The sequence below is a fragment of the Lagenorhynchus albirostris genome, chromosome 9 (genome assembly GCF_949774975.1).
Source record: "Lagenorhynchus albirostris chromosome 9, mLagAlb1.1, whole genome shotgun sequence".
Classification (NCBI taxonomy): Eukaryota; Metazoa; Chordata; class Mammalia; order Artiodactyla; family Delphinidae; genus Lagenorhynchus; species Lagenorhynchus albirostris.
In genome coordinates, this window is record NC_083103.1 from 50,384,119 (window position 1) to 50,406,223 (window position 22,105).

Consider the following 22,105-nt stretch of genomic DNA (forward strand, 5'->3'; position numbering starts at 1 on the left):
CAGATCAAAGTCTGGGTCACTTAGGTCACAGAGCTGACCAAAGGAAGCTGGCTGGGGAAGACCCCAACACCAGAGGCATGGGGGACAGGCCCTGGCGTGACAGTGGTGCACTAAGCTCCAACCACAACAGGCTGCTCGCTGCAGGGCCACAACAGCTTGCCTGTGGCTCCTGCCATTCCCTCTCCCAGAAATGTCTCCCTCTCAACTCCACCTGCAGAAACACTGCTTGTCCCTCCAGGCTCACCTCCTCTTTGGAGTCTTTCTTGATCAATTCCCCCAACCAGAAGACCTCCTCCTTCCTCCACACCACTTATTCATCTGCTCCGGCTCATTGTTCAGTGAAGCCCTGAACACACTGTAGGTGTTCAAGAAATGCTTGTTGAATGAAAATATATTGGGCCTGGAAAGGACTCTGGATGCCATGATGCCTCCCCAGACGTATTTGGGAAGGGGGTTATCGAGGGACAGTGCTGGGTACTCCACGCTTACTAGCTCTTTAATCCTCCCATTAGTGGGTGCTATTAATACCTCCAAAGAACAGAAGAGAAAACTGAGGATCAGAGACCTCAGGAACTCAGCCAAATCTAGTTTGTAGACAGGAGTGTCGGCATCTGCCCCGACAGTTGGCATCCACACCCCCGCTTTTCAAAAACAACCAGTTGTTTGGGGCTTCCCTGGTGGCGCAGTGGTTGAGAATCTGCCTGCCGATGCAGGGGACATGGGTTCGAGCCCTGGTCTGGGAGGATCCCACATGCCGCGGAGCAACTAGGCCCATGAGTCACAACTACTGAGCCTGCGCGTCTGGAGCCTGTGCTCCGCAACAAGAGAGCCCGCGCTAGTCAGAGGCCTGTGCACCGCGATGAAGAGTGGCCCCCGCTTGCCACAACTAGAGAAAGCCCTCGCACAGAAACGAAGACCCAACACAGCAAAAATAAATAAATAAATTACTAAACTCCTACCCCCAACATCTTTAAAAAAAAAAAAAACAACAACCAGTTGTGGGCAGGGGGCTTAGGAGCCATGAGAGCATGGGGCCAGGAAAGAAGGTCTCAGCTCCAGGCCCCGCTTCCAATCCCCGGGCTCAGGGGGAGGCGCAGAGGGGGCAGGGCCCATCTTCCCTTCCCCAGCCCCATCGATTTCTTGTGGAGCCCAGTGGTCTCCTGAGGCCCGGCCCTCGAGGGCTGGATGGCTGCTGAATGCTTTGCAGGGTAGGCGGGTTGAGCAGGAAGGAGGCGGAAGAGAGACAGACACCCCACACCACCTCCCAGCCCCCACTCCCCACCCGGCTCAGCCTCCTCTCCATCCACAGTGCCTTCACCCCCAAGCTCTGACTTGCCATAGCCTTCTCTCCCAGGCCTCCCCATGCTCCCCTGCCATTAGGCCGTGACTTGGGTTGACCCTGGAAGCCCTGTCCTCCTCCCCCAACACTTCGACCCACCCTCACCCCAACTTGCACCCCCTCCTTACCATGTACAGCTGGAAAGGCTTCCAGTCTTCAGGGCCAATTCAGGGGCACCTCCTCCTCCAGGAAGCCTCCTGCCTCTCCAAGAGCTGCTGCCCACACCTCGGCAGGTCTGGCTCCAGGTTCTTTATCCATCCCCCCTCAACCCAACCTCAAATAATATGTGAACAAACCACCCAGGGTCCCAAGAGACCCCATATCTACAAATCTTTGTCACAAAGACAAGCAGAGCCTCCTGCCCTAATCCACCCAACACTGTTGTCTTTACCATAATTCATTACGGTTGAGGCCCCGAAGACTCCCGTTGGGATGTCATCCCTGATCCCCAGGAAAAGCACTTTAAGTATCATTAACTCTTGACAGCTCAGATCCCCTTCCCCAGGGGACAAATGGGGCCACTTATGAGAGGAGACAGCAGAGCTGGAATCAGGAAGGGAGTGGAGGAAGGAGAACCCCCCAAAATGGGGCAGTGGAGATGGACCTCAACCCTGATTCAGAAGAGCTGTGTGACCTTGGGCAAGTCATTTCCCTTCTCTGGCCTTTCTTCCTCTGCCAGGAGACAGTACATAGAATACACAGGCACTGACCCACAAAGGCCTTTCCTCCCTCCTTCGGGTTCCAATGGCCTGGGAGTCCAAAGCACTTCTTGTATTGTGCTGCCTTCCACAGTATCACCAGCCCTGGGGTCAAAGGCAGGGAGGGCCAGGTCTCACCCCACACTCCAACAGAAGACGTGGGGTCCTCCAGAACCTGTTCTGGGACCCAGCAATGTTGAGTTGTCCGTGGCTTCCCCCTGGTGGCCTAATGCGGTCATTGCAGGCTGTCCCTGAGCTGGGGCAAGTGACACTTGGCAGCCTAGCGGGGGAGCGCCTCCAGTCTCACCCACCCTCTCTCTGGGCCTCAGGGTTAGCTGGTCAGTCCAAGGTCAGATCCAGGGAAGAATTCCAGCCCCTGAGCACTTGAACAAGGGTCTTCTCCTGGCTGCAGGTGGAATGGTCAGCCTGGCCTGGAGCAGCCCACCTAGGGCAAGACAAAAGTGGGAGACTCGGAGTGGGGGGGGCTTAGTCCCAGCCTGTGAAGCCGGCCAGAGAACCCATTCCAGTGTGGCATCTACCTCCCCTTCCCGAGAGACAGGAACAAGGAACCTGGAGTCCAGGCCACCAAGACCCCCACCTGCATCCAGGCCTCCCCACTGAACTGGATCAGTGAGAAGTCAGGGGCTGCCCAGCTTGCCCAGCTCCAGCGGCTGAGGCTGAGGCTGGGAGGCCAGCCTGTCTGCCCGCTGGGCCCTTGGAGAGAGGCTGGGAATGAGGCTCTAGGCAGAGGCGGAATGTGGTATCTGGCACCTTCCCAGGGAGTCCCCAATTCGTCTCTGAACAGCTCCTTATCGCCCCCCCACTTGCCAGGGCCTTGTCTTCTTGGAGGTGGCCAGTGAGGGCAGCTTCCTGGTCCAAGGCAGGGCACCTCTGAAGGGGTGTGCACAGGAGCCAAGGGTAACCTGAGGACCTTCTTCCTAATTTAATAAAGGTCCTGTCACTCCCTCCGTGACCTTGTGTCTCTAGAAGGGCTAATGACGAGCTACCCTGAGTCACTCACATACCACACAACCAGCCCCTGGCTCAGAATCAGACTACAGCAGGGAGAGGGACTCAATCTAGCTGGGGTCTGTCCTGGTCGGAGTCAGGACCCGCAATCCCCACGCCATCTGTACAGGAGTACAGTGAGGACAGCTTGGAGCCAGCCTGGGGCTCTGTCTGGGGCAGGGGGAGAGTATCTGGACAGCTGAGGGCCTGGAGACAGCAGGGTCAGGTCCCCGGCTTCAGGGTCCAAGGCACTCACCTCTGGAGTGCCTGTCCTCCTGTCCCCTCTTACCCTGGGACACCTGAAACCCCCAACCAATCATAGACCTCAGCACCAGGGGGTAAAATATACAGATATATTTATATTATCAAAAGGTCCCCAAAGTGGGGAAGGGGCACCGGGCAGCCTAGGCCCTCCCAGTAAGCCCAGACCAGAAGGGGGGCTAAAGTCCCCCAAGTCCAGTTCTCAGCCCTGTATACATTTACCCAAGAGCTCCCTCCCCACCCCAGCTGAGTGTTCCTTTAGAGCTGTTCTGGAGTCTGTGGCAAAGGGGTGGGTTCCCTTCCAGCGGGGGCCCCAGGGCCTTGAGCCTCTGAAAGGATGGCAGTCCGCCAGAGTGCCTCACTGATGCCCATCTCTCCAACCCCTTAAACTCAGGGTGTGTGACCCAGTGGGGGAGCAGGCCAGGCCAGGAGGGCTGAGCACCTGGTCAGAGCAGGTAAGGGATTCCTCCTCAGGCAGACCCTGCTGCCTGCCCCCCACATCCTGGCCAGGGAACCCCAGGCTGCAGTCAGGATGAGGGGTCTGGGGGTGCGGCTTCCTCATGTGCCCCCTGCTGGCTCACACCAGGCACGCAGGGCATGAGGGTGTCTGCCCACGAAGGCTTCACGGTGGCAGAGTCCCACCTGCGATCAGACGTTTCGGAGGAGCTGTGGGAAGGCACAGAAGTCCAGATTCCATGAGCACGTTGTGAAGACTCACAGGGAGCAGGGGCCAGGGGCCAGCAGAGAGGGGTCTCCCGGGAACCAGGTGAACCAAAGGGGCCTGTCAGGACTCCCAATGAGGACGGAGGGACAGGGCCGGAGGGCACTCAGAGAGGAGAAGCAGAGTGAGTCAGGTGGAAGGCAGGCTCCAGCCAGGTTCCCAGCCGCCTGCCCACAGGAATGGAGAGCCACTCACAGAAAGGGGGTCCGCAGTAAAGGCAGCCACGCTCCGGCGCATCTCATTCTCACTGCCGCGCAGGGGGATCAGCGAAACACTGCCCAGCCGGACCTCAGGCACCGCCCGGGACACGCGTGAGGGCTCTGAGGGCCACACCAGGCCGTCGTGCTGGGCAGCAGGGGAGAGGAGGGGTGTTGGGGTCTGGGCTCGGTTTGCTGGCCTAGACACTCAACTCCGGATCCACCCACCCTTCCAAGAAATGCCTCCAGCTATGATCTGAGGTGAAACCCTCAGCTTTGATCTGAGCAGATATGAGAAGCAGCTGTTAGGAGAACATGACTGTATCCCTGGCAAAGCCCAGCCAATTACATTACTCAACAACCCTCATTTCCAGGTCCACAAACAAACCGCTTCAAGAACGCAGTGCCAAGAAAACAGTTCTAGAGGAACATGTCTGCTTCCTTTCACCAGGAACCAAGGAAACTCTAGAATCTGCTCTGTTTCCCTTTTGACTTTTGACTACCAGGAAGCTCAGGGCTAAAAGAGCTCAGCCCAAGCCCTGGTACAGTTTTGTCTCCCTTCTCCCCAAACAATTCTGAGCTCTCATTTTAAAAACCTGTTTTGGGATTTCCTCGGTGGTCCAGTGGTTAAGAGTCTGTGCTCCCACTGCCTGGGGCACGGGTTCGATCCCTGGTTGGGGAACTAAGATCCCAACCAGGGAAACTAAGATCCCGCATGCCGCACGGCCAAAAGACAAACAAACAAACACCTATTTTATGTCCAACCCACCCCTCTAGCCCTGCTCTGGCTTCGAGTCCTCCCCAGCCTGTTCCCACCTGGCCCACTGCAGCAACTACCTCACTGGCCTCCTCACTTCCAGGCTCGGCCCTTCAGCCCATCCTCCCCTGCACACCGCACCCAGAATGGACCCTCAAACTCAGACTCAACCCTGCGCACCACTCTTGCTTAAAACTCTCCCTTCAAACTGCCGAATAGGTCAAGTTCAGCTTCCTTGGCATGGCCTTCAAGACTGAGATTTTACTCCCAACTTTGTTTCCAGTGCCAACTTCTAGCGTGCCTGGCTTCTCCCTTTACACCCTGTCGGCAATCCCGCTACGCCTGTGTGCAAACTGTTCCCTTTGCCTCGAAGCCACCCCACCCCCGCCTTTGCTTGGTGAACGCTCCCTCATCCCCAAAGATTCAGCTTCCACGATACCCCCTCCCTGCTGCCTTCCTCACCTCACCCAACACCTCCACGAGGTAGGGTCCCTGGCTTCCCTCTGTCACCACAGCACTGGGCTCTAACAGGCTCCTTCTGGGTCTGTTTTCCTTTCTACGTGGGGAGTGAGTGCCCGAGGGAAGGGGTCTGCACCTCTGTCTCTAGCATGCCTGGCTCAGAGCTGGACCAGAGCAGGTACCAGGAAGGGTTTACGTGAGAATGAACGAACAAGTGGATTAAAGGCAACTCAACATCCTGAAGCAATCGGTGGCCTGAACAGTGAAGAAGCACTCATACCCCTTCTCTGTAATGGAGGCTTCCCGGGACCCACCCCACACCCCGCTCCTGGTACCTGCATGAAGAGGAAAGTGGCGAACCACTCCCGGAGCTCCATCTGCGTCTCACAGCACAGGTACCTACAGGGTGGGGCACAGGTCTGGATGCCGCCAGGGCCTGGCTGAGCAGGGATACCCTACCGTGTTCCCCCGCCCAGGGTCTCGGGGGCAGGGCCCAGATCTGGACAGTGAGGGGACCCAACCAAGGGGGACATGCTACCATCTCTCCTCGGCATGGGGCCCTCACTCACCACTGCTGCTTCTCGTGTTTCTCCGTCTCGTGCACCACCGTGAAGCCCCAGCTGCAGAGAAGGGGCAGGTGGGGTCACTTGACAGCCCAGAGAGGCCTCATAGCCCCAGTGAGAGCCTAGGACAGAGCCCAGAAGCCTGGGCCAGGGCTGGGGGCAGAGTTCAAGTCCTTCTGTGGGCACAGCACATCCCGGCCGCTGCCTCTTCCTCTCACAGCCCTGCCAGCCTCCCAGGGCCTTGGCTCCCCCACCCCCCAGCCCTATCCCCCAGAGAGAAGCAGGCACAGCCAGCGGGTAAAAGGTGAATGCCAGAAACCCCAGCCCAGTGACTGCAGTTAATAACAGTGATAGTGGCTATGCACCACTTTTCAACTGTTAAAACATACCACCATATCAGTTATACTTCAACTAAAAAAAGAAGAAGGAAAAAACCCCATACAACCGCCCTTTGGAACAGGCGTGCCATTATTTTCCCCATTCCTCAGATGTGGGAAGTGAGGCACAGAAAGGTCCCAGAGCTAGTCAGTGACTAACTGGATTTCAATCCAGGCCAATGGTTCTTAAACATGAGCAAGCATCAGAGTCCCCTAGGTGGCTTGTGACAGCACAGACTGCTGGCCCCAGCCCCAGAATCCGTGATTTAGCAGGTCTGGGGTGGTACCCAAGAATTCGGGTTTCTAATGTGTTTCCAGGTGATGCTGATGCTGCTGGTCTGGGAGACCACACCCTCAGAACTATGAGCCAGTCCCTGTCAAGTTCACAGCCCTCAGCTGTGCCTCCCCCATCAGTTCTGAGCCCCGCAGGCCCTAGTCGTGGACCCACCTCCCCCGCCCCAGCTCACCAGGTGGGTGGCCGGAGTTTCTTCTTCACTCCCAGGTAGATTTTGAGACTCCTGACGGGCCACTCCTTCTCAGGCCGGTGACTCTGGGTGGCGGAGGAAGAAGGAGTAGGAACTTCAGTCAGTCAGGGTGCGCACTGGGGCAGATCTCCCAACTGGGTGCCTCCCTCCCCTCTCTCCCCAGCCTCTCTACCTCCCAGCCCAGGAGCCCTCCTCCAGCAAGCCTTCCTGACAAAGCCCTCCCTGGTCACAATCTAGCTCAACAGAGCCCCCAGGCCCCTCTCCCTGCCCCAGCATCAGACAGTCAACCCTTGTCCCCGAGGTAGCTGGATGTCCGCAGCAGTTGATCCCCAGTCCCTCCCTGCTGCCCTGCAAATTGAGAACTGATCTCTGTCAGTATCATAGGCTGATCCAGGCTGTCTGCAGAGGGACAAGTCTGCACGTTGCACATCACCCTTTGGCACCAAACTGAGCGAGTGTACAGGAGCTGAGAGCCTCGGCTGTCTGTGTGTCTCAGGTTATTTATTCCTCACCCTTCCCTGCCCCATGGAGCCTCCAGGGTTGACTGTGTGAACAGAAGGCTTGTGAGGTGAGCAGTTACTGGCTCTTTGGTTCCACAAAGTGAAGGCTAATGACTCGAGCTGAAGCAGAACGGCCGTTCCGTAGACAACGGGAAGAACTTCCCAGTGGTCTAGGCCAGGAAGCGACAGACCAATGTACTGGGAGGGGGCACCAGATCACTGACATGCTCATCTCTGGTCCCCACCTCTGCATATGGGTCTGGGCTCGGAAGGAGCAGGCTGCCTCAGAGGCAGGGGGATGGGAGCATTGACCTCCAGTGAAGCAGCGGGTTGGAGGTCAAGCTAATGAGCCTTCCTCCTGCTCTGGGAGCCACTTGCTTGAAACCCTGCCCCCACCAGGCACCCCTGGTGCCAACAGGGACACCAGGGTGGATGGCAGGGGAGGGGGAGTCACTTACAACCAAAACTGGGGGTCACAGATTGAGCCACCTCTACTGTTCCCCACCATTGCTCCCAGCCACCCCCAGGCATGGCTCCTCAGCAGGAACAAGAAGAGGGGACTAGGGGATGACTAGGGGATGGCCAGGGAGATGGAGAATTTCGGGAATTGGTGGACTTCCCTGTGAGGTCACAATAGGATGGGCTGCCTAGGGAATCAGTGGAGACTTCGGTGCTATCACAGGGGGTGTAGTTTAAGAAGGGCTTATTAGGAACCTTCACCCTGCTTTCACCCCCAGTCCTCCTAACGACCAAGCCCCTGAAGGGGGAGCCCCACATCTCCTGCACATACATAGCAGGACAATGGCTATGTGCCCAAGAGGGCCAGAACAAGGTGAGCCGCGGGCACAGATGATCACGGCTGCAGGCAGGGAGGAAACAGGGCAGAGATAAGGAGAGCAGGCTGCTGATACGGGAGAAACAACGTCTAGGGAGAATACAAGAAAGAAGAGGCCTGCATGCAAGCAGGGAAGACACAAGGCTGAGAGCACTGAAGAAATCAGACTGCAGTTGGAAGAAACCAGGCAGCAGGAATGGAAAGACTGAGACAGAGGCCGTAAAAGAAGTTAGGCTGCAGGCATGGAACACCCGGCTCTGAGCATGACAGGAGAAAGGATGTGGGGGAAACTGAGCTGCAGGTACAGAAGGAATCAGGCTGAGGGAATGAAAAGCAGACAGTGGGCTTGGAAGAAGTCGGGCTGTGGGTGTGAGGGGAAGAGAACTAAAAGCAAGGAGTAAAGTGACTCCCGAGTGGGCGGAGCCAGCCCAGGCGTGTGACAGGAACAGTGGTTGCAGTCAGGGCGTGGAGAGGATTAAGGGAATGGAGGCGGTCAGGCCAGGCTGTGGCTCCTTCAGAACCAGAAAAAAACAACCCTCAGGCCGCTACTTCCTCAGGTACTGGTGCGTGTGGCGTGTACGTGGCAGGCTTATGATGTGAGCATGGCCAAGACAAGAAGGTTGAGGGGGACTCTGGGGGGCAGGGGGAGCGTCAGTCAATGTAATCTTCGTTTCTGATCAAACAGCTCATGTTGCCAGCATCTCCGAGGTATAAGGTCACTGGCAGGGAATGAAGTTCACTCCTTGATGCTCAAAGACCTCTGCTGGAACCAAGATCTTTCTAGAATGTGCTTTTCCCAGGGGCCTCAGGGTCTTTAACAATGGGAGACTCCAGGACGAGGCTTGGGTGTTCACATAGCCTGAACTGCCAGGGACTGTCCCAATTTCAAATCTTCTGTCCTGTTGCCCCATAAACTAGCAAATACCAGAATCACCAACACCTCAGTAGCCAAAACACACCTTCCCAGGGCTCCTGTGAGACCAGGTGCCGGCTGCCACTGGGGAGAGCACCATCTAGCCCTGAGCTGACCAGCCCTTGCTATAAGGTCTTGGTTCCTATATTTCAAGGAATAAAAAGCTGAAGCTTTGAGGCTAACAAATCTGGGTTCGAGTCCCAAGCTACCACCTAGAGATGGCCTTGGGCAAGTCACCTGAAGCCTGCTTTCTCACCTGTGAAAAAGGGACAATACCCCTCCACACAGGACAGTAGTGAGATTACACGTCCCAGTATGTGAAAGGCTGGGCACCAAGCCTGGTTCGATAAACATTAGATCTGCTTCTTTCTAGCTCTCCTGCCTCCTCTCCTCTGTGTCAAGGGACCAGCAGCTGCTTTTCCAGGTGCCTCAGCCATTCTCCCTCCTCCCTGCCCACACTGACGGTCTGGTTCTATTCCAAGGGGCTAAGCACCTCTAGAGGGAGAGGGCCAGGGAAATAGCATCTAGAACCAAGGGGAACTGACCGGAGGGGTGGATGGGCCCAGAAGCAAGGATGTGATCACAGAGGGAGGCAAAGGAGAGAAGAAGAGGCGTTCCCCACAAGGGTCAGCAGGAGCCCAGGCTGCATTAATAGAGGTGTAACGTGCAGAGAGAGGGAGGTGAGGGTCCTGCTCTATCTGCTGGGCTCCCACAGCAGCCAGGCCTGTCCAGATGTCCTCAGGAGACGCAAGGGGCAGAAAGGGCAGGAGACACTGGTAGGAGCTCAGGCTGGACCCCTGGCCTTAGAAACCCGTTTCTGTTGCCTGTCTCTGCAGAGCATCTATACTCTGTGGCACCCAAGGCACAGCTGGGATCCACAGGGGTGTCATGGGAGGCAGATCTCAGCTGAACCTGAACAGTGATACTCAGTATGATACTATCATTCTAGGGACAGAGCAGCACCAAGGAAGGAGAGGATGAACTCCCCTCTCCCAGGGTGTGCAAACAAAGGCTGGCCATCCAGCTAGGGAGGCTACTACAGCTGGGGAATACACCACAGGCCTCTGTAGTCCTGCTCTTGCGTTTTAAGATGAGGGCAGTAGCGAGCACATTCCAATAGCCCTGGAACTCTCTCCAGGGCTGGGAAGAGGGTGGTTCCAGGGGTGACAGGAGGTGAAGATCAGAGCTCTAATCCAAACCTAGGGGCTTCCATTAACTGGCTCCACAGCCTCCACCCTGAAGCTTTTGGAAAAGTCTAGAGCATCGCACTGACAGGGGCCCTTATCTTGGGAGAAGCACTCTGGGATAGGGTTGGGATGAAGAGAAGGAGCCTAGGCCACAAGCCCTAGGGTGGAGGCCGGGAAACCATGCCTGGAGACGGCCAGGAGCTCTGGCTGGGTCCCCACGCTCCCACTAGGCTCACTTGGCCCCCAGGAGGTGTAAGGCAGCCGGCAGTTGACCCGCAGCTACTCACGGTCTCAGGGGCCCCGCTCCACGGCCTCTGGCTCTGTTTGATAGAGGATCAGGGTTACGGAAGAAGGAGGCCCAGGTCCAGAGCTAGGACAGTGTGTGTAGTGGTGCATGGCGGGATGTGGCTTGTATGCTGGGGCAGCGGGGGCAGTGCTAGGACGGAGATGGCGTCTGGTCTGGGAGGACGCCCGGCGTGTGGACAGCATGGGCGTGCATGGAGTGGGCCGGGATGGGGTATGGCCTATGAAGCAACAAGGCATGCACAGGCCACAACCTGGGGCTGTCACCACGTAGCATGTTCTTGTGGGTGCCATGACCTGGCACAGGTGAGCAGCCCAAGCCTGATGTGATGGCATCCAGGTACCAGGGCCTAGGAGGGCTTCAGGGCAAAGCCATGTGATCACCGAGGGCCACAGCAGGAGGGTCTCTGAGAATCCACAGCTCCCCACAACTGCTGTGCCACCCCGAGACCCCGTGATGGGGACGCTCCCACTGTTAGGCCCAGGGGGACATCTGTGCTCGGGTGTCTGAGCACACCGGGGCGCCGGTGCCCTCCTCGGGGCAGGACCCAGCAGGATCACGTACCCGGGCGCTGGTGCCCTCCTCGGGGCAGGACCCAGCAGGATCACGTACCCGGGCGCCGGTGCCCTCCTCGGGGCAGGACCCAGCAGGATCACGTACCCGGGCGCTGGTGCCCTCCTCGGGGCAGGACCCAGCAGGATCACGTACCCGGGCGCTGGTGCCCTCCTCGGGGCAGGACCCAGCAGGATCACGTACCCGGACCTCCTTGTAGAGCCGCAGGCAGCTGCTGTTGAGGATGAAGTAGCGATCGTGGAAGCCCCCTGAGGGCAGGCCCAGGCCCAGGAGGCTGCGGTCCTCTCGGAACTTCATCATGCCGTGCTTGGTTTCACCCACATGGCTGGCTGGGGGAGGAGTGGAGTGGGCACAGGGTTGCACCAACGCCCCGCCCATAGACACAGACACCCAGGGCAGGGTCCATCCTGCCCCATCCTCCGAAGAGGCCTGCCCACCTGGCGCCCTCTGCCTGGGCTGTTCCTGATCTCGCCCCAGCTCTGGATGGAGGGACCTGCCACCAGGCTTCCCGACCCTGTAGGCACCACCCATCCAGGGACACCACCTACCTAGGTACAGCAGCATGGCCTCCATGGACTGGTGCTTCTTCACCACCAGGTAGCTGTCCATGCCCAGCCCATGCAGGATGGGCAGCACCTTCTCCGCAAAGTGCAGGGGGCGCTCTGGGGAGAGGGCACACCGTCACCAGGGCCACTTGGCCTACAGCACTGAGGGCTGGCCCATGTACACACATCACCTACGTGCCCAAGGGCACTGTCTACTCCCTCTGCCTCCTGGCGCGCCACACCGCTGCCCTGACCACCTCCCACACCCAACACATGTGGCTGGGACCAAACCTGCTCCAACCCAACATGTCCAAAACCAAGCCGGTGATCTTCCCTGTGTGTCCTCATCAGGGAAACCGGCACCACCCCCCAGGCCACCCAGGTCAGAAACAAACCCTCCTCCCTCTCAGCTTCCATGTGTCAAATCTCTCTGCTTCTGTCCATCTCCTTGCAGCCACCCTGGCCCATGATCCCATCTTCTTGGACCAGTACTGTGGCCTCTGAAGCAGTCTCTGCTGTGTGCTCTCATGCCCTCTCCCCACATCTCTCTACCCAGCAGTAAGGAGCAATCTTTTCAAGCTCCCAACCACTCACCCTTCAATGGACTTGCATTGTTGTCAGGCCCTGAGGGCGGCCTCCGCCTTTATCTCCAGCCCCATCCAGGGCCACAACCTCTCACTGTCCTTATCTTAAGCTCCTTAAAAGAATAGTGTCCCCAGCCACCACAGGGCGTTTGCCCATGCTGTTCCCACTGCCTCGAAGTACTTTCCCCTCTTCTTCACCACGGAACCCCTACTCTGCCTTAACCTCCTAACCCAGGGACTCCAAAGCCAAAGACCCTGTTATACGCTCTGGTGACGGACTTCCCTGGTGGCGCAGTGGTTGAGAATCCGCCTGCCAATGCAGGAGACACGGGTTTGATCCCTGGTCTAGGAAGATCCCACATGCCACGGAGCAACTGAGCCCGTGCACCACAACTACTGAGCCTGCACTCCAGCGCCCGCAAGCCACAACTACTGAGCCTGCACTCTACAGCCCGTGCTCTGCAAGAAAGAGAAGCCACCGCAATGAGGAGCCCGCGCACCGCAAAGAACAGTAGCCCCCGCTCACCGCCCGCCACAACTAGAGAAAGCCCGCGTGCAGCAAAGACACAATGCAGCAAAAATAAATAAATGAATAATAAAAATTTAAAAACAGCTCTGGTGGCATTGTGGCCCTTTCCTTCACAGCAGTTAACACGGCTGTAGTTGTGCGTTTACCGGTGTGATCATGGGACTAGTGTCTCTATTCCATACCAGACTACCCCCAAGAGGGTAGGGACTGTGTTTCTGGCTTCCCTGCCCAGTGCCTGGCACTCAACAAATAACGGTAAAACAAATGAACAGATACGCCCTCATCCTCCACTGCCACTGAGACCATCCTTCACCCTAAAATGCCTTTATCACTCCCCTTCACCTTCCCCTTGGCGCCTTCACAACAGCCCACCCCACTCCTTCGGCATGCTCATCACCACCCACGACCCCCTCACCACCAACGCTGTCACTCACAATCCCATTATCAAATTCAGCATCTCCACCCTTGCAAGCAGCACCATTCTCGCCGACACCTGAGAAAGCGCCAGAGCCGACACCATCTACCCCTTCACGGTCCCTTCCATCAGCCACGTCACCTGAACCCCTGCCAGCACATCACCACCATCACTGAGATCACAGCGTGACAGCAACATCCATCATCTAAAACCCCCTTCACCACCACTGTCAGCACACTGTGGGGTAGAGGAGGACAGACTGGGGCCACCCCGTTTCCTGCACCAATCCTGTGGTCACCCACCTGCCTCCTCCCTCTCGTTGACCTCGAAGCAGGTCCAATAGTCCTTCTCCCTGATGCCCACATTCCTGCGATCCAAGATCTCCAGGGTGAGCTCCTCAGCTGTCATGGATGCTGGGATCTGTGGGGACCCAGCAGGAGGAGGAGATCAGCCTACCCCATCCCCAGCCCCTGCTCTGCCACAACCCTGCTGTGTGATCCAGGGGCCGAGTCCACCCCTCTCAGGGTCCTCTGGAGTCCTGGGATGCAGGGGGGTGTCTGAGTGGTCCTGATGAGCTGGGTGGGGAAAAGGGAAAGAGACAGGCCCTGGCACTAGCCAGATACAGGTCCCAAACCAGGGCTCCCCTCAGCATGGAAGCTGTGCTCCCCTGGTCATCTGAGCCTGCACCCAGCCCAGCCTGACTCTCCCGGCCCCTTAACTTCTAGGTCCCTGGCCCTCACCTTGACATGTTGCTCTGTCTCCGCCTTCTTTTCCTCCAGGTACACAGTGCAGATGAAGTCGCCGGCGTGCTGTGGGGAGACAGGGCTCAGCTGGAGGCCTGGGGAGCAGGTGCAGGTGGCTGGCCTGAGCCCCCCACCCCAGGCCCTGCCCTTCACCTGAGTCCCACTAGCAGTGCCAGCCACACGCATCTTCACAATGGCAGTGATCTCCTCCCGCTGCTTCCTCAGCTCCTCCTCGTCCACCTGGGAAAGGGAGAGGGACAGATGGTCACTGCCGCCCAGGGCTGAGTTCTGCCTTCCACTGCCCACTGGCTGGGGACGCACACTAAACACCATCACATAGTGGCTGATGAGGTCTTCCACCACGCGGCCGGCCTTGTAGTCCTGCCCATCTGTCTGGAAGAGCGTGGGCCCAAACACAATGGCCAGGTTGTGCGTGTTCATCTGGTTCGTGTCTGAGAAGCACTGGACACTGGACAGGGAAGGATGGAAGCCTTGAGGAGTCAGCCCAGGACTTCCCCACCTCACCTGCCCAATTCCTGACAAGCCCATGCATGGCCCCTGGAGACAGGCCAGGGGAGGTCCCAGTCAGAGAGGACAATAGTTAAGGAGACGAGGGGACAGTCTTTCTGGCCATATCTTGGGTCCTGGGGAGAAGCAGGGCTGGGAAACTGAGAGATCTGTCCACCAGCTGAAACCGCCTCTATTCTCCCACCCTGCAGGAAGTAAGCTGGGAGACAAAGTGTCCAAGACAAGAGCACATCATAAGGCAACATTCAGTTCCCAGGCCCACTTGGTTCCCGGGGAGAACAGGCAGCCAAATTGGGAATAAAAGAGTCTTTTCTACCCCAGCCCCCAGGTAGCACCGCTTCTCACCAGTACAAGTGGCTGATAAGGGCCTTCACCGTGGCCCGGTTGACTGGAGGCAGACGCACCAGTAGCTCTCGGTACCTGGAGACCTTCTCCTCTTCATCCTCAATCTCTGGGTGGGGGGAAGATGGATCGGGTCAGGAACCCTCTTGTAACCACCTCCCCTGTCCCACCCCTCTGGCTGCCCTGCCTCTCATCCTAGGTGACACCACTCCCTGGCCCCCTCTAAGTCAAATCAGGCCAGCCATGCAGCAAAGATAAAGAATTCTCCAAGGGACCCTGGCTCTGTATAGAGTGACAATAGGAATAAGAAGAAAGGAGGGAGAAGGACTGGAGCCCACCACTGGGGCATGCCTAGTCCAAGTGCATGACGGGGAGGGGGGGGAAAACTGAGATCAGAGTGTACAAGTCAGCAGCACTGGCCTGGTCTCAGGCTGGGCACGGGCTGCAGGGCCCACCTGAGGCCTCCAGCCAGGCTAGGCGCTGGACTCTAGTGAAGAGCCCATCGGGCAGATCTCGCAGGAAGCGCTTGAGCGCCGAGGAGACGTCGTCCACGTGCTGCTCGCCCTCCTTGAGGCGCACAGAGCGAGCGTCCAGCCGCAGGCTCTCCAGCAGCCGCTGTGTCTTTGATGTCTGCCCACACTTGCGGTAGATGCCCTCCGACGTCAGGCCTGGAGAGGGGTGGGGCTGAGCTGGGGGCGGAGCCAAACGTGAGGGGCCAGGAGCATTGGTCAAGGGGAGGGCATCACGGCCGGGAAGGAGAGGCTTGGCCTCTGGGGCAGGAGGGTGGGGAGGGGCGGGGCCTGTGCCATGGGGGCGGGGCTCACCGCACTGGGTGATGTAGTCCACACAGCGGTACACAATCACCGGGATATCCGAGTCTCCAAGCTGCTGCTCCGACAGCGTGTCCCCTGAGCTGGCCGCTGCTTTCTGGATGGCCCCCAGCCAGCCCGTGAAGTCCAGCCGCCGCTCCCCCTGGATGTACAGCGTCCTGGGCCGGGGAGTCAGTCACTTGGGGACCTACCCCTGCCCCACCCCTCCCAGGCCTGTCAGACTTTCCAGGCTTCTCAGAGCCCCTCAGGGAGGCCAGAGCTCACCTCCGTCGCTCCACCAGCACCAGCACCTGGTTCTCGCTGTCCCCTTGGACGGCTGTGGAGGGATGGGTTGAGGTGAGGCCCAGGCCTTGTTCATGGTCCCCAGCCTGCTCCCTGCTGAGGCTCTCTGCGTCCACACACCCCTGGGACACACCCACCAACCCCTGGGGTGGCTGAGATGCACCCCAAGGCCAGGAGAGGACATGAGAGGGCAGGCTGGCTCCTTCTGGCCAGGCTAGGGTACAGTTCAAACTTCTGGGGAGGGGCTGGGGCCTGGGAGCCCAGGATAGGGTGCCCCGGAGATTGGGGCCCAGGCCCAGGTGCACGCACAAAGCTCCTGTAGTTTCCGAAGCTGCAGCGGCTCCTCGCAGGGCCCCTCTGGGAAGACAGCATGGAGCTCGGAGCCGAGGAGGGCAAACCAGCCCTCCTGGGCCCGCTGTAGGCTCAGGCCAGCTTTGTAGGGTAGGCGCCCAAGCCTCTCAAAATCCCGGGCCAGCAGATCCTCAGCCGGGGGAGGCACGAACGCCTGGTGGGGAGGCCAGAGAAAGGGGAGATGGCCAGGGAGGCTGCATCAGCCAACAGCACTGCCCGCCCTGGATACCCCAGCCCTTTGGCTTGTGGGCATGTACTTGTTTTCCACCCAGCTGTCTCCTCTCTCTCCCCCAGGGCAGAACCCAGCACAGTGAACTAAGTTGGGTATCATGTCCCACTTCATACTCACTCAGATATGCCCTCCTCTGGAACACCTTCCCAGACACCATGAGGGATGTCCCTTCTCTGGGGCCCCACGGCACCAAGGCATTCTTGCCCTCTGTTGTAGCACCAATTACAGTTTTTGCTGTTTGGACCCCATCTGTCTCCCCTACCAGCATGGAAGCCACTGAGGAGCTGGGATCAAGATGGGTTCACCTGGATCCCCGGGGCTCTGAGGACTGACTGTCAGGAGGCTCACAGATGACTGGTTGATGAACAAGAGAATGAGAGTCACAGGCCCTCACGGCACAGGAGAGCCAGAGGGCACCTGATTCTAGTCCCCAGGGCAGAGCTCTCCTCTGCAGCCTTCCTGCCTCCTTCCTCCAGGACAAGGCGCTCCCCCTGGAGGCAGCACTGTCCATCCTAGGATGGCTCTGCCTGTCATTCATTATTAAACATATATTGAGCACCTAGGGAGTGCAAGGCCCACGGCCCTCTTCCACATAGTTGAGATAGGTCTCCTGACCTCCCCCACCACCAGGGAGCTGCAGATCACATCAGGGCCTTGGCTCTGTGTCTGCTGCCCTCCATCCAGGCCCTGATCCATGCGGTGGGAAAGCTGGGATACAGGGGGGATTGGCCAGGAGGTCCTACCCTGGGCCCTGACAGACTCCTCCCACACCCGCCTGCTCACCCAGGCCCACCTTAGCAATGCACTTGACCCACTCACGAGCCAGCTCTGCGCTCTCCAGCCCAAACAGGTACAGCCGTTCTCCTTCTGTGTACACCTCAAAGGTGTGCTCAAAACTGTAGATACACAGGCCAGGATTCAGGCCCACTCCACCCAGCCAGCACTGCCCCCTCACCCACCACACTGCCCTGGTGACTACCCTTCCCCTGGCCCCCTACGAGGTGGGAGAAAAGCCTTAGGCTAGGGCCTCGGGAAACCCGGTTTAGCCCCTGCACAGCCCCAGCTTGCTGTCCGACCCTGGGGAGGCCCTGCCCCTCTCTGGGCCTGTTTCCCTGTCTCCCCAGTGGAGGGTTGGACTTTACATCAATAACAGTCTGTGATTCTGCCCAGGGGTGCTCACCCATGGGTGTTGGGAGTGGGCACTGCCAGACACACAATCTCGCTGGCCCGAATCTCCCCGTTGGGGGTCACTGCCCGCTCATTCTCATAGTAGCTCAGGACCCCGTCGCTAAGCACACACCAGCGTCGGCTGAATTCTGGGGAGAAGTTGGGCAGGGGAACCATGAGGGAGCCCTTCACCCTCACCTGAACACTACCTCTGCATCCTCCCTGGGCCTCCACTCCCACCTGACCCATGTCCTCTCCATTCTAACTCATAAGCTTCCCCCAAATCCATCCTCCTCCCTGTAGCTCCACCAACCCAGCCCAGCCCACACCTCTCTCCCGGACCTGCCAGGTCTGCCCCTGCCCACCTCCCCGGCCACCTCTCTGACCACTCCTGCACACACACCCCACACTCCCTGCGTTTGCTCACCCTGTTCCCTTCACCCACACCCTCTATCTTTCAAGGCCAGCCCAAATGCCATAGGAAGCCTTTCATACCATAACCCCCTGTGCCCCACCCTCCTTTGCCAGCAGTGCCCACTGTTCTATACTCTGCTTCCTCCTATAGTGACTCTGAGGAGACTGACAAGATCCCATAAAGGAACAGAAATGGGAATCTGGACCAGGAAAGTAGGAGAAAGAACAGATTGTCAAGGCCATGCAGGCTCGTATAGTTCACAGCATTGAGTATCACACTGGCTCAGAGCTTCCTGGCACCCAGAGTGAAAAAAGGATGACCCAGGCAGTTATATAAATGACATTATCAGGCAGAGGAAGGTAGACTAGGGGCAGTGCCCCAGGGGCAGTGAGGTGGTGAGTAACACAGAGTTCCAAAGAAATCTCTTTGGGAGTTGGAGGGCTTCATCTGGGGGTGCTGAAGGATGCGGTGAGCAACGGCCTCAACGATGCTCACACAGCAGATACTGTCTGTCATCCTGGCTACGAGGACATGACATTTGCCCTCTGAAGGCAGTGTGTCCCAGAGCCTGCCTCCCAGCCTGGGCTCCCTCCAGGAGCGCCAGCCCTGCCTCAGTCACTCCTCATCCTGCAGACACCTGCAAGGGCCCACTGTGTGCTAGACACTGTGCTAGGTGCTGGGGCTGCAGCGCTGGCCAAGAGAAGTTTATACTCCAGGAGGGCACAGAGAATCAATAAACAGACCCATGAATAATGTCAGATAAGTAGTGTGAAAGTAGGGCTTGCTATTTTGGATTAAGTGGTGGGGAATGAAGTCTTCGAGGAGTGACATTTAAACAGAGACCTGTTTGAAGTGAGAGACTAACCATGCAGATATTTAGGGAAAAGCATTTTGGGCAGAGGGAACAGCAAGTACAAAGGGTCTGGTGAGCATGAATGTTATGTTTGAGAAACAGCAAGGAGGCCAGTAAAGCTGGAGCAGAGTGAGCGAGGGAAGAGGAGTCAGAGAGGTAATGGGGTGGGGTGGCTGAGTGCAGGTCCTTGCGGGACGTGGTAGTAAGGACCGTGGATTTTACTCAGAGTTGGGAGCAAATGGAAGGCTGAGGTGATAGCCGGACAGACCTTTAAGCTTAGTCCTCAAACTTCCTAGCATCCACGTGCTCCAAATACCAGATGCCCAAAACAGGGCCCACACCTAATAGGTACTCAATAAAGTCTTCTTTGTTTTAAAGGAAACTCTGGCAGTGACTTGCTCTGCAGTGCCATGCTCTACTCCCACCCCGATCAGCCCATTTATTAAGCACCAACTGTGTACCCGAGACCACACCCAGAGTGCACTTGGTGCCCTCATGGATCCCCCAGCCTGGCCAGCTCTGGCTTCTCTGGCCCAGCCACCATGCCAGAACGCCATGGCCAGGGCGGGCTCTGGCCCGGCACCCACCTTCCCGGGCCCGGCGGTCCTGTAGCAGCTTCCCGGCGGAAGCGGTCTTGTAGAGGAAGCCGCTGTGGCTCACGGTTGGCAGGACAACTGAGTAGTGCTTTTCCGGGGGCCTCACTGAATCCAGCCGAGGTACCTCTTTTGGGAAGGGGGGGAAAGAGTGGCTGGTCACGCTCACCATCCAAGGGTATCCCCCTCGCCCCCACCTGGGCTGGGTATTTAAGCTGGCACTCAAGTCACCCGCCCCTCCTTCCCCAGCACCGTTCCCTGACTAGCACTCCTGGGCTCCTACTGCCACATTCAGGATTCTGCCTAAGCCATTCTCCACCTTTCCCCACTTGTGAGAATTCCATCCCACTCACAAGGCCCGGCTCCAGTACCTCTCCTTCCAGGGAGCTCCCCTGAATCCCCAGCCCAGCTCTTCCTGTTGCAGGCACAGGACCAGTACACTACAAGGGGCGGGGGGGACCCTCATTGTTGGTGAGTTGGGGACTCACCAACAATAAGGGAGCGTGTCTCAGACAATGCAAAGCCTAAGGAAGCAGCCTGGCTCCAGCCCTGCTCCCGGCAGTCCCAAAGCCCAAGCCAGCTGGGTGGTCTCCTGTGCCTTCCCCGGACACCTGGGCTCTCTCCAGCCCGGCGCACCCCACCCACCCATGGCCCTGAGCCCAGAGTCCTGGCCGCAGATCTCCACCCTCAGTCCTAGGATGTGGCCCCAGAGGCTAGCGCTGGGCCACGACCAGCGGCGCTCACCCCCACCACCCCCTCCTCAGCTACCCCGAGAGCGGGAGCCAAACGGGACCCAACCCGTCTGCAACAGAGCCCCACCCAGACAGAACGGCGGACAGGGCTGCTGTGGTGAGTCCCCCGCACACAGAGAAATGCAGCACCTCCCCCCCGACAGCAGCGCAGACACGCTCTGCACATGCACAAACTCCAACGCCCTCGACACTCCCAGGGGCAAGGAAGCAGAACCACAGCAACTCAGAGACACACGGACACCGGCACACAGATGCCACCCCGAGGTCCCACACTTGGGTCAGGGAGGAACCCACAAATACACAAAGAGATGCAGAGACGGAGACACAAAGGGAGATGCAAACAAACACGCGTGTGAAGGGGAAGCCAGAGGCACAGATGTACACTGACGTGCAAACCCGAAACGTCACACACACTCTTGCACCAGGGCCCCTGGAGGAGTTGTAATTATAGCTCAAGTGGTACGTAAATCAAAGCTCACAGGACAATACGCAGCCCCTAGCACCCAATAACTGGCATCCCCTCCAAAGGGCCAGACCCTGGCAGCAGGGAGGCCCCATCCCTTGAGGAGGATGGTCCCACCAGCCACTCACCTGTGGTCCGGTTGTTTCGAAGGAATTCCATCTGCAGTGTCTGTCCCGCCTGCTCAGCGAGAGCCAGGGGCGTGGGGACTTCAGGGTCCCCCGAGAAGCAGTTGACCCCAGCCCCACAGCCCAGGAGCGCCTGGGTCTCAGCCAGGTCTGAGGTTGTGACCGCGGCACACAGGGCCTGGGAGGAGGGGAGAGGAGTGGGGAGGGTCAGCCTAAGCCAGAGTGAGGGGCAAGTGGGACAGGGGTCGTGCTGCGGTGGGGTTGGGGTGCGGGGTCGGGAAGAGGAAGGGGTCACCCAGGTTAGGGGTCCATCCTCAGGGTGAAAGAGAAGAAAGGGAGGAAGAAAGACAGGAGGAGGAAAAGAAAGGCCAAGCGGGGGGGGGGGGGCAGGGGCATCCCCACAGAGGCCAGGGGTCCTAGCAGTCCAGGCCTCACCCTGCTGACAGCCCCCTGGGACCCTGTCAGCCACCAGGCGTGTTCTCTAGAGGCTCTCAAGCTCCCTCTGCCTTGTGGAAGGCCAGAGGGGGGTGCTTTGTAGCTCATTCCTCCCACATTTGAATTCCTCACCGCCTGCCCATCCCTCCCAACCAATGGGAGCTGCCGCCCCTCCTGGCTGGCGGGCTAGGCTGGGCTGGGCTGGGGGCTGGACGCCTGGGTTCCTGGGAGGTGGAGGCCTGGCTCCCACTGGGCTTCTAGCTGGACTGAGCCCGACTGGGTGGGGCTGCTTGGGGGAAGGGCTGAAGGTTGACCAGAAGTCACAAGCGGCATCCCTCTGCCTCGGAACAGGCAACCTCCCACTCAGGCCAAGCCAGACCAGGGACAGGGCTTGGCTCCCAGCCTGTCAGGGCCTGGGGCCCATGAGGGGCCTCATCTTGAGTGGGGTGTGGAAGGGGATGGGTTGGAGCAGCCAGCTGTTTTTCATGAGCCTGACAGGAAATAGCATCCCCACCAAGTTCACTCCTTTTGGCAGGATTCAGGAGCAGGACGGGGTGAGGAGACAGAGGAATCAGGAGCGGAGGGAGGCAGACAGATGCTGGGGACGTGGCCTTGGCCCAAGGGTCAGGCCTGGTTCCTCTCTGCTTTGTCCCAACTGTCCCTGTGGCTGGGCAGGGTCCTTCTGCCCTCTGGGCCTCCGTTTCCCTACAGGGCCACTCATCACTCTGAGCTAGTGGAAAAGAT

At 58.5% G+C, this 22,105-nt stretch overlaps 1 protein-coding gene across 11 annotated transcripts in view; it reads right to left on the reverse strand.

Annotated features, from left to right (window-relative positions):
* Positions 1-3,384: 3,384 nt before the first annotated feature.
* ARAP1 (ArfGAP with RhoGAP domain, ankyrin repeat and PH domain 1) overlaps positions 3,385-22,105 on the reverse strand; it is a 63,225-nt gene continuing 44,504 nt past the window's right edge. For 6 of the 11 annotated variants that reach the window (XM_060159931.1, XM_060159927.1, XM_060159937.1 and 3 more), the window contains 21 exons: positions 20,930-21,104; positions 19,581-19,715; positions 17,739-17,874; positions 17,352-17,454; positions 16,285-16,480; positions 15,958-16,009; positions 15,688-15,851; positions 15,319-15,531; positions 14,867-14,972; positions 14,315-14,462; positions 14,147-14,233; positions 13,991-14,059; positions 13,553-13,670; positions 11,726-11,839; positions 11,361-11,506; positions 10,537-10,620; positions 6,848-6,930; positions 6,010-6,060; positions 5,776-5,839; positions 4,223-4,372; positions 3,385-3,972 (listed from right to left, as the gene is read on the reverse strand). In XM_060159931.1, coding sequence (XP_060015914.1) covers positions 3,955-3,972; positions 4,223-4,372; positions 5,776-5,839; positions 6,010-6,060; positions 6,848-6,930; positions 10,537-10,620; positions 11,361-11,506; positions 11,726-11,839; positions 13,553-13,670; positions 13,991-14,059; positions 14,147-14,233; positions 14,315-14,462; positions 14,867-14,972; positions 15,319-15,531; positions 15,688-15,851; positions 15,958-16,009; positions 16,285-16,480; positions 17,352-17,454; positions 17,739-17,874; positions 19,581-19,715; positions 20,930-21,104 — 2,412 coding nt within the window. In that variant the 3' untranslated portion in view covers positions 3,385-3,954. Of the gene's footprint in view, positions 3,973-4,222; positions 4,373-5,775; positions 5,840-6,009; positions 6,061-6,847; positions 6,931-10,536; positions 10,621-11,360; positions 11,507-11,725; positions 11,840-13,552; positions 13,671-13,990; positions 14,060-14,146; positions 14,234-14,314; positions 14,463-14,866; positions 14,973-15,318; positions 15,532-15,687; positions 15,852-15,957; positions 16,010-16,284; positions 16,481-17,351; positions 17,455-17,738; positions 17,875-19,580; positions 19,716-20,929; positions 21,105-22,105 lie in introns of those variants that run through there. The other 5 variants (XM_060159932.1, XM_060159930.1, XM_060159928.1 and 2 more) reach the window with 4 other exon arrangements.